Below are 10,000 nucleotides of genomic sequence, written 5' to 3' on the forward strand. Positions count from 1 at the left end.
TCCAATCAGGAGCGAGCTGAGGGGCGGGGTCTCACCTTGGGTCCGGGCTCCCCCAGGCCCCTCTCCCCCGGTGGGCCGGACTCCCCGGGGAACCCCTGGTCCCCCTGCAGGCACAGGGCAGAACTGCATGTTACGGTCAGGCAACGCTTAATGGACTAGAGACTAAACTAGACTAACAACGCTTAATGGACTAGAGACTAAACCAGACTAACAACGCTTAATGGACTAGAGACTAAACTAGACTAAAAGCAACGCTCAATGGACTAGAGACTAAACTAGACTAACAACGCTTAATGGACTAGAGACTAAACTAGACTAACAACGCTTAATGGACTAGAGACTAAACCAGACTAACAACGCTTAATGGACTAGAGACTAAACCAGACTAACAACGCTCAATGGACTAGAGACTAAACTAGACTAACAACGCTTAATGGACTAGAGACTAAACCAGACTAACAACGCTTAATGGACTAGAGACTAAACTAGACTAACAACGCTTAATGGACTAGAGACTAAACTAGACTAACAACGCTTAATGGACTAGAGACTAAACTAGACTAACAACGCTTAATGGACTAGAGACTAAACTAGACTAAAAGTAACGCTTAATGGACTAGAGACTAAACTAGACTAAAAGTAACGCTTAATGGACTAGAGACTAAACTAGACTAAAAGCAACGCTCAATGGACTAGAGACTAAACTAGACTAACAACGCTTAATGGACTAGAGACTAAACTAGACTAACAACGCTTAATGGACTAGAGACTAAACCAGACTAACAACGCTTAATGGACTAGAGACTAAACCAGACTAACAACGCTCAATGGACTAGAGACTAAACTAGACTAACAACGCTTAATGGACTAGAGACTAAACCAGACTAACAACGCTTAATGGACTAGAGACTAAACTAGACTAACAACGCTTAATGGACTAGAGACTAAACTAGACTAACAACGCTTAATGGACTAGAGACTAAACTAGACTAACAACGCTTAATGGACTAGAGACTAAACTAGACTAAAAGTAACGCTTAATGGACTAGAGACTAAACTAGACTAAAAGTAACACTTAATGGACTAGAGACTAAACTAGACTAACAACGCTCAATGGACTAGAGACTAAACCAGACTAACAACGCTTAATGGACTAGAGACTAAACTAGACTAACAACGCTTAATGGACTAGAGACTAAACCAGACTAACAACGCTTAATGGACTAGAGACTAAACTAGACTAAAAGTAACGCTCAATGGACTAGAGACTAAACCAGACTAGTAACAACGCTCAATGGACTAGAGACTAAACCAGACTAGTAACAACGCTCAATGGACTAGAGACTAAACTAGACTAACAACGCTCAATGGACTAGAGACTAAACCAGACTAACAACGCTTAATGGACTAGAGACTAAACTAGACTAAAAGTAACGCTTAATGGACTAGAGACTAAACCAGACTAACAACGCCTAATGGACTAGAGACTAAACTAGACTAAAAGTAACGCTTAATGGACTAGAGACTAAACTAGACTAAAAGTAACGCTTAATGGACCAGAGACTAAACTAGACTAAAAGTAACACTTAATGGACTAGAGACTAAACTAGACTAACAACGCTCAATGGACTAGAGACTAAACCAGACTAACAACGCTTAATGGACTAGAGACTAAACTAGACTAACAACGCTTAATGGACTAGAGACTAAACCAGACTAACAAGCTTAATGGACTAGAGACTAAACTAGACTAAAAGTAACGCTCAATGGACTAGAGACTAAACCAGACTAGTAACAATGCTCAATGGACTAGAGACTAAACCAGACTAACAACGCTCAATGGACTAGAGACTAAACCAGACTAACAACGCTTAATGGACTAGAGACTAAACCAGACTAACAACGCTTAATGGACTAGAGACTAAAACAGACTAACAACGCTCAATGGACTAGAGACTAAACCAGACTAACAACGCTCAATGGACTAGAGACTAAACCAGACTAACAACGCTTAATGGACTAGAGACTAAACCAGACTAACAACGCTTAATGGACTAGAGACTAAACCAGACTAACAACGCTTAATGGACTAGAGACTAAAACAGACTAACAACGCTCAATGGACTAGAGACTAAACCAGACTAACAACGCTTAATGGACTAGAGACTAAACCAGACTAACAACGCTTAATGGACTAGAGACTAAACTAGACTAACAACGCTCAATGGACTAGAGACTAAACTAGACTAACAACGCTTAATGGACTAGAGACTAAACCAGACTAACAACGCTTAATGGACTAGAGACTAAACCAGACTAACAACGCTTAATGGACTAGAGACTAAAACAGACTAACAACGCTCAATGGACTAGAGACTAAACTAGACTAAAAGTAACGCTTAATGGACTAGAGACTAAACTAGACTAAAAGTAACGCTTAATGGACTAGAGACTAAACCAGACTAACAACGCTTAATGGACTAGAGACTAAACCAGACTAACAACGCTTAATGGACTAGAGACTAAACTAGACTAAAAGTAACGCTTAATGGACTAGAGACTAAACCAGACTAACAACGCTTAATGGACTAGAGACTAAACCAGACTAAAAGTAACGCTTAATGGACTAGAGACTAAACCAGACTAACAACGCTTAATGGACTAGAGACTAAACTAGACTAAAAGTAACGCTTAATGGACTAGAGACTAAACTAGACTAAAAGTAACGCTTAATGGACTAGAGACTAAACCAGACTAACAACGCTTAATGGACTAGAGACTAAACCAGACTAACAACGCTTAATGGACTAGAGACTAAACTAGACTAAAAGTAACGCTTAATGGACTAGAGACTAAACCAGACTAACAACGCTTAATGGACTAGAGACTAAACCAGACTAAAAGTAACGCTTAATGGACTAGAGACTAAACCAGACTAACAACGCTTAATGGACTAGAGACTAAAACAGACTAACAACGCTCAATGGACTAGAGACTAAACTAGACTAACAACGCTCAATGGACTAGAGACTAAACTAGACTAAAAGTAACGCTTAATGGACTAGAGACTAAACTAGACTGAAAGTAACACTTAATGGACTAGAGACTAAACTAGACTAACAACGCTTAATGGACTAGAGACTAAACTAGACTAAAAGTAACGCTCAATGGACTAGAGACTAAACCAGACTAGTAACAACGCTCAATGTACTAGAGACTAAACTAGACTAACAACGCTTAATGGACTAGAGACTAAACCAGACTAACAACACTTAATGGACTAGAGACTAAACTAGACTAACAACGCTCAATGGACTAGAGACTAAACCAGACTAACAACGCTTAATGGACTAGAGTCTAAACTAGACTAACAACGCTTAATGGACTAGAGACTAAACTAGACTAAAAGTAACGCTCAATGGACTAGAGACTAAACCAGACTAGTAACAACGCTCAATGTACTAGAGACTAAACCAGACTAACAACGCTTAATGGACTAGAGACTAAACTAGACTAACAACGCTTAATGGACTAGAGACTAAACTAGACTAAAAGTAACGCTCAATGGACTAGAGACTAAACCAGACTAGTAACAACGCTCAATGTACTAGAGACTAAACTAGACTGAAAGTAACACTTAATGGACTAGAGACTAAACTAGACTGAAAGTAACACTTAATGGACTAGAGACTAAACTAGACTAACAACGCTTAATGGACTAGAGACTAAACTAGACTAAAAGTAACGCTCAATGGACTAGAGACTAAACCAGACTAGTAACAACGCTCAATGTACTAGAGACTAAACCAGACTAACAACGCTCAATGGACTAGAGACTAAACCAGACTAACAACGCTTAATGGACTAGAGACTAAACTAGACTAACAACGCTTAATGGACTAGAGACTAAACTAGACTAAAAGTAACGCTCAATGGACTAGAGACTAAACCAGACTAGTAACAACGCTCAATGTACTAGAGACTAAACCAGACTAACAACGCTTAATGGACTAGAGACTAAACCAGACTAACAACGCTTAATGGACTAGAGACTAAACCAGACTAACAACGCTTAATGGACTAGAGACTAAACTAGACTAAAAGTAACGCTTAATGGACTAGAGACTAAACCAGACTAGTAACAACGCTCAATGTACTAGAGACTAAACCAGACTAACAACGCTTAATGGACTAGAGACTAAACCAGACTAACAACGCTTAATGGACTAGAGACTAAACCAGACTAACAACGCTTAATGGACTAGAGACTAAACCAGACTAAAAGTAACGCTTAATGGACTAGAGACTAAACTAGACTAAAAGTAACGCTTAATGGACTAGAGACTAAACTAGACTAAAAGTAACGCTTAATGGACTAGAGACTAAACTAGACTAAAAGTAACGCTCAATGGACTAGAGACTAAACTAGACTAAAACTAAAACATTTCAGATGACTAAAGTATGACTAAAAACTAGGCATGTCCCGATAATACACTTTTTTCTGTTCCCGATCCGATCCCACAATTTCTTTGTTAGCCGATACCAGAGAATGATATTTATAATAATTAAGAAAAAGATAATTACTTATTTTAACTCGTGTTGTGTTTATAGCAGACTCCAAAGCAAACTCCTTTTATTTACCTGCCAGATAGTGTCGACCCCTTACCCCTTACCCCTTACCCCGCTGCCACCAACCCGAGGTTCAATGATGACCCCACGGCCCGGAGGGCCTCTGGTCTTACCTTGGGTCCAATGATCCCCAGGCCCGGAGGTCCTCTGGGCCCCGAGGGCCCGGCGGGGCCCTGGTCTCCCTGAAAGCACACAGACGGATCACAGTTAATAAAGATACCAGCTCCTTATTGGTTAATAAAGATGTGTCCCCTTGGATACCGGCTCCTGATTGGTTAATAAAGATGTGTCTCCTTGGATACCGGCTCCTCATTGGTTAATACAGATGTTTACCTTGTCTCCTTGGATACCGGCTCCTGGGAATCCCATCAGCCCTGGAAGGCCCGGGGCTCCTGAAGTTCCCTGGAAGGTCGGAGGTCAAAGGTCAGACAGAGGTCATGTCTTAACACTGTGAACAAGCGAGAGGTCAGAGTTCATGATACCTCCCAGCCATGGGGTCAATCCTACCTGGTCACCTTTGACCCCGAGACCCGGCGGTCCGCGGCTGCCCTTTTGACCCTCGTAACCGCGGTCCCCCTGTGATGATGTCACACGCACGCACACACGCACGCGCACACACACACACACACACACACACACACACACACACACACACACACAGGGAACAATAATATGTTAGGAAGGGACTAGTGGACAAGAGATCCAGTATAAGTCATTTTACACTTTGGTTGCATGCTGAAAATAGCAGATCTACAAACTACAACATTGTAGATCTGCTATTTTCAGCAAGTGTAACATCAGTCGTTATGACGGCATCAAGGCCCGCCAAAACACATTTTGTTCGACCAAATCACCTGTAGATTTAGTCGACTAAAATATCACAAGATTTTAGTCGACTAAAATCTTGTGATATTTTAGTCGACTAAATCTAGACCAAACACTAAAACATTCCAGGTGACTATAAAATGTGACTAAAACTGAATGAGAACTATTGAAGAGAGTCTTACTTTAGTTCCAGGTAGACCTTCTCCGGCGAAGCCCTGAGGTCCCTGACTCCCAGGAGGTCCCGGGGGTCCCTGGAAATGAGAAACACACGTCTGGAACGTTTGGTTGTGAGGAGAGGAACTTATACACCTGTTCTCTATGAACGCCCTCAGTGGCGTGCACAGATATACACTAGGGGGTGCTAGAGCCCTTTTGGCAATTTTGCTCTTAATTTTTTTTTCCTTAATTTGTAGTTTGTGGACCATGCGGTCCTTGATTGATCAAATCTTGATAAAAAAAAACGCTTCTACTATATTGTTTAGGCCCCCCCACAATCTAAAGCTATGTTTCTATGTCAGTGGTTCTTCGATTAAAGAAAAATAGCAGACCTACAAGCTCATGAGCTTGTAGATCTGTTATTTTTCAATAGCTATAAAGCACCAAAATGGGTTCCCGCCCCAAAATGTGCTGCACAAGGTGCCCTTTTTTCACTTGAGCACCTGCCCCTCTAAATGTCTGTGCACGCCACTGAACGCCCTCTTGTGGCTGTTTTCTTTACTTTCATTGTTGATGTATAATTGTGTACTTGTCATACTGTGAAGATGATCAGAACTAAAACTAAACTAAATGCATAATTCTAGTCAAATGAAGGTGTTGTATGTATATTGGTCATGCCATATCATCAGTCCACCAGTAGATGGAGCTGTGCTTACAGTTTTGCTATATGGCCACAGCCAGGACAGGTCAAAAGGGTTCACTTCCTGTCTGGAGGTAGAAATGCATCCATTTTGTGTCTGTTGTTCTGTTTACTGTGTGTCTGTTGTTCTGTTTACTGTGTGTCTGTTGTTCTGTTTACTGTGTGTCTGTTGTTCTGTTTACTGTGTGTCTGTTGTTCTGTTTACTGTGTGTCTGTTGTTCTGTTCACTGTGTGTCTGTTGTTCTGTTTACTGTGTGTCTGTTGTTCTGTTTACTGTGTGTCTGTTGTTCTGTTCACTGTGTGTCTGTTGTTCTGTTTACTGTGTGTCTGTTGTTCTGTTTACTGTGTGTCTGTTCTGTTTACTGTGTGTCTGTTGTTCTGTTTACTGTGTGTCTGTTGTTCTGTTTACTGTGTGTCTGTTGTTCTGTTTACTGTGTGTCTGTTCTGTTTACTGTGTGTCTGTTGTTCTGTTTACTGTGTGTCTGTTGTTCTGTTTACTGTGTGTCTGTTGTTCTGTTCACTGTGTGTCTGTTGTTCTGTTTACTGTGTGTCTGTTGTTCTGTTTACTGTGTGTCTGTTCTGTTTACTGTGTGTCTGTTGTTCTGTTTACTGTGTGTCTGTTGTTCTGTTTACTGTGTGTCTGTTGTTCTGTTCACTGTGTGTCTGTTGTTCTGTTCACTGTGTGTCTGTTGTTCTGTTTACTGTGTGTCTGTTGTTCTGTTTACTGTGTGTCTGTTGTTCTGTTTACTGTGTGTCTGTTGTTCTGTTCACTGTGTGTCTGTTCTGTTTACTGTGTGTCTGTTGTTCTGTTTACTGTGTGTCTGTTCTGTTTACTGTGTGTCTGTTCTGTTTACTGTGTGTCTGTTCTGTTTACTGTGTGTCTGTTCTGTTTACTGTGTGTCTGTTGTTCTGTTTACTGTGTGTCTGTTGTTCTGTTTACTGTGTGTCTGTTCTGTTTACTGTGTGTCTGTTGTTCTGTTCACTGTGTGTCTGTTCTGTTCACTGTGTGTCTGTTGTTCTGTTTACTGTGTGTCTGTTGTTCTGTTTACTGTGTGTCTGTTCTGTTTACTGTGTGTCTGTTGTTCTGTTTACTGTGTGTCTGTTCTGTTTACTGTGTGTCTGTTGTTCTGTTTACTGTGTGTCTGTTCTGTTTACTGTGTGTCTGTTCTGTTTACTGTGTGTCTGTTGTTCTGTTTACTGTGTGTCTGTTGTTCTGTTTACTGTGTGTCTGTTGTTCTGTTTACTGTGTGTCTGTTCTGTTTACTGTGTGTCTGTTGTTCTGTTTACTGTGTGTCTGTTCTGTTTACTGTGTGTCTGTTCTGTTTACTGTGTGTCTGTTGTTCTGTTTACTGTGTGTCTGTTGTTCTGTTTACTGTGTGTCTGTTGTTCTGTTTACTGTGTGTCTGTTGTTCTGTTTACTGTGTGTCTGTTCTGTTTACTGTGTGTCTGTTGTTCTGTTTACTGTGTGTCTGTTCTGTTTACTGTGTGTCTGTTGTTCTGTTCACTGTGTGTCTGTTCTGTTTACTGTGTGTCTGTTGTTCTGTTTACTGTGTGTCTGTTCTGTTTACTGTGTGTCTGTTCTGTTTACTGTGTGTCTGTTGTTCTGTTTACTGTGTGTCTGTTGTTCTGTTTACTGTGTGTCTGTTGTTCTGTTCACTGTGTGTCTGTTGTTCTGTTTACTGTGTGTCTGTTGTTCTGTTTACTGTGTGTCTGTTGTTCTGTTCACTGTGTGTCTGTTGTTCTGTTCACTGTGTGTCTGTTGTTCTGTTTACTGTGTGTCTGTTGTTCTGTTCACTGTGTGTCTGTTGTTCTGTTTACTGTGTGTCTGTTGTTCTGTTCACTGTGTGTCTGTTGTTCTGTTTACTGTGTGTCTGTTGTTCTGTTTACTGTGTGTCTGTTGTTCTGTTCACTGTGTGTCTGTTGTTCTGTTTACTGTGTGTCTGTTGTTCTGTTTACTGTGTGTCTGTTCTGTTTACTGTGTGTCTGTTGTTCTGTTTACTGTGTGTCTGTTGTTCTGTTTACTGTGTGTCTGTTGTTCTGTTCACTGTGTGTCTGTTGTTCTGTTTACTGTGTGTCTGTTGTTCTGTTCACTGTGTGTCTGTTGTTCTGTTTACTGTGTGTCTGTTGTTCTGTTTACTGTGTGTCTGTTCTGTTTACTGTGTGTCTGTTGTTCTGTTTACTGTGTGTCTGTTGTTCTGTTTACTGTGTGTCTGTTGTTCTGTTTACTGTGTGTCTGTTCTGTTTACTGTGTGTCTGTTGTTCTGTTTACTGTGTGTCTGTTCTGTTTACTGTGTGTCTGTTCTGTTTACTGTGTGTCTGTTGTTCTGTTTACTGTGTGTCTGTTGTTCTGTTTACTGTGTGTCTGTTGTTCTGTTCACTGTGTGTCTGTTGTTCTGTTTACTGTGTGTCTGTTGTTCTGTTTACTGTGTGTCTGTTGTTCTGTTCACTGTGTGTCTGTTGTTCTGTTCACTGTGTGTCTGTTGTTCTGTTTACTGTGTGTCTGTTGTTCTGTTCACTGTGTGTCTGTTGTTCTGTTTACTGTGTGTCTGTTGTTCTGTTTACTGTGTGTCTGTGTGTCTGTTGTTCTGTTTACTGTGTGTCTGTTGTTCTGTTTACTGTGTGTCTGTTCTGTTTACTGTGTGTCTGTTCTGTTTACTGTGTGTCTGTTGTTCTGTTTACTGTGTGTCTGTTCTGTTTACTGTGTGTCTGTTGTTCTGTTTACTGTGTGTCTGTTGTTCTGTTTACTGTGTGTCTGTTGTTCTGTTTACTGTGTGTCTGTTGTTCTGTTTACTGTGTGTCTGTTGTTCTGTTTACTGTGTGTCTGTGTGTCTGTTGTTCTGTTTACTGTGTGTCTGTTGTTCTGTTTACTGTGTGTCTGTTGTTCTGTTTACTGTGTGTCTGTTCTGTTTACTGTGTGTCTGTTCTGTTTACTGTGTGTCTGTTGTCCTGTTTACTGTGTGTCTGTGTGTCTGTTGTTCTGTTTACTGTGTGTCTGTTGTTCTGTTTACTGTGTGTCTGTTGTTCTGTTTACTGTGTGTCTGTGTGTCTGTTGTTCTGTTTACTGTGTGTCTGTTGTTCTGTTTACTGTGTGTCTGTTGTTCTGTTTACTGTGTGTCTGTTCTGTTTACTGTGTGTCTGTTCTGTTTACTGTGTGTCTGTGTGTCTGTTGTTCTGTTTACTGTGTGTCTGTTGTTCTGTTTACTGTGTGTCTGTTGTTCTGTTTACTGTGTGTCTGTTGTTCTGTTTACTGTGTGTCTGTTCTGTTTACTGTGTGTCTGTTGTCCTGTTTACTGTGTGTCTGTGTGTCTGTTGTTCTGTTTACTGTGTGTCTGTTGTTCTGTTTACTGTGTGTCTGTTGTTCTGTTTACTGTGTGTCTGTTGTCCTGTTTACTGTGTCTGTTCTGCAGATCTGGAGGTAAAGGATGGAGTAAATCCATAAAGACTGACTGTAATATGGGCCTTTCTTAGAACCTTCCGTAGCAGAGAACGGTGCTCTACAGGTGAGTTAATTCATTACAACTACTGAGTGTTTGCTGGGAGTAGAGCGCCACCTTGTGGACAGCCCGTTCAATGCAGTCTTTCATTATCGTTGTCAGGCATTCTATGTCATTATTTCAGCATTTTTTTTTAAATGATGTCATGCCAAAGTAGCAAAAATAGCAGATCTATAATGTATAGACGATCGCTGAA

General features: G+C 40.8%; 1 protein-coding gene across 1 annotated transcript in view; it reads right to left on the reverse strand.

Moving 5' to 3' along the window:
• Positions 1-10,000, reverse strand: part of col28a1a (collagen, type XXVIII, alpha 1a) — a gene marked incomplete at its 5' end in the record, with an annotated part of 82,652 nt that overhangs the window by 39,951 nt on the left and 32,701 nt on the right. The window contains 5 exon segments of the mRNA XM_083784547.1: positions 36-104; positions 4,743-4,811; positions 4,963-5,031; positions 5,137-5,205; positions 5,637-5,705. Of these exon segments, the coding sequence (XP_083640673.1) occupies positions 36-104; positions 4,743-4,811; positions 4,963-5,031; positions 5,137-5,205; positions 5,637-5,705 (345 nt within the window).

This window comes from Protomyctophum parallelum (assembly GCF_964188405.1).
Source record: "Protomyctophum parallelum genome assembly, chromosome: 1".
Lineage (NCBI taxonomy): Eukaryota > Metazoa > Chordata > Actinopteri > Myctophiformes > Myctophidae > Protomyctophum > Protomyctophum parallelum.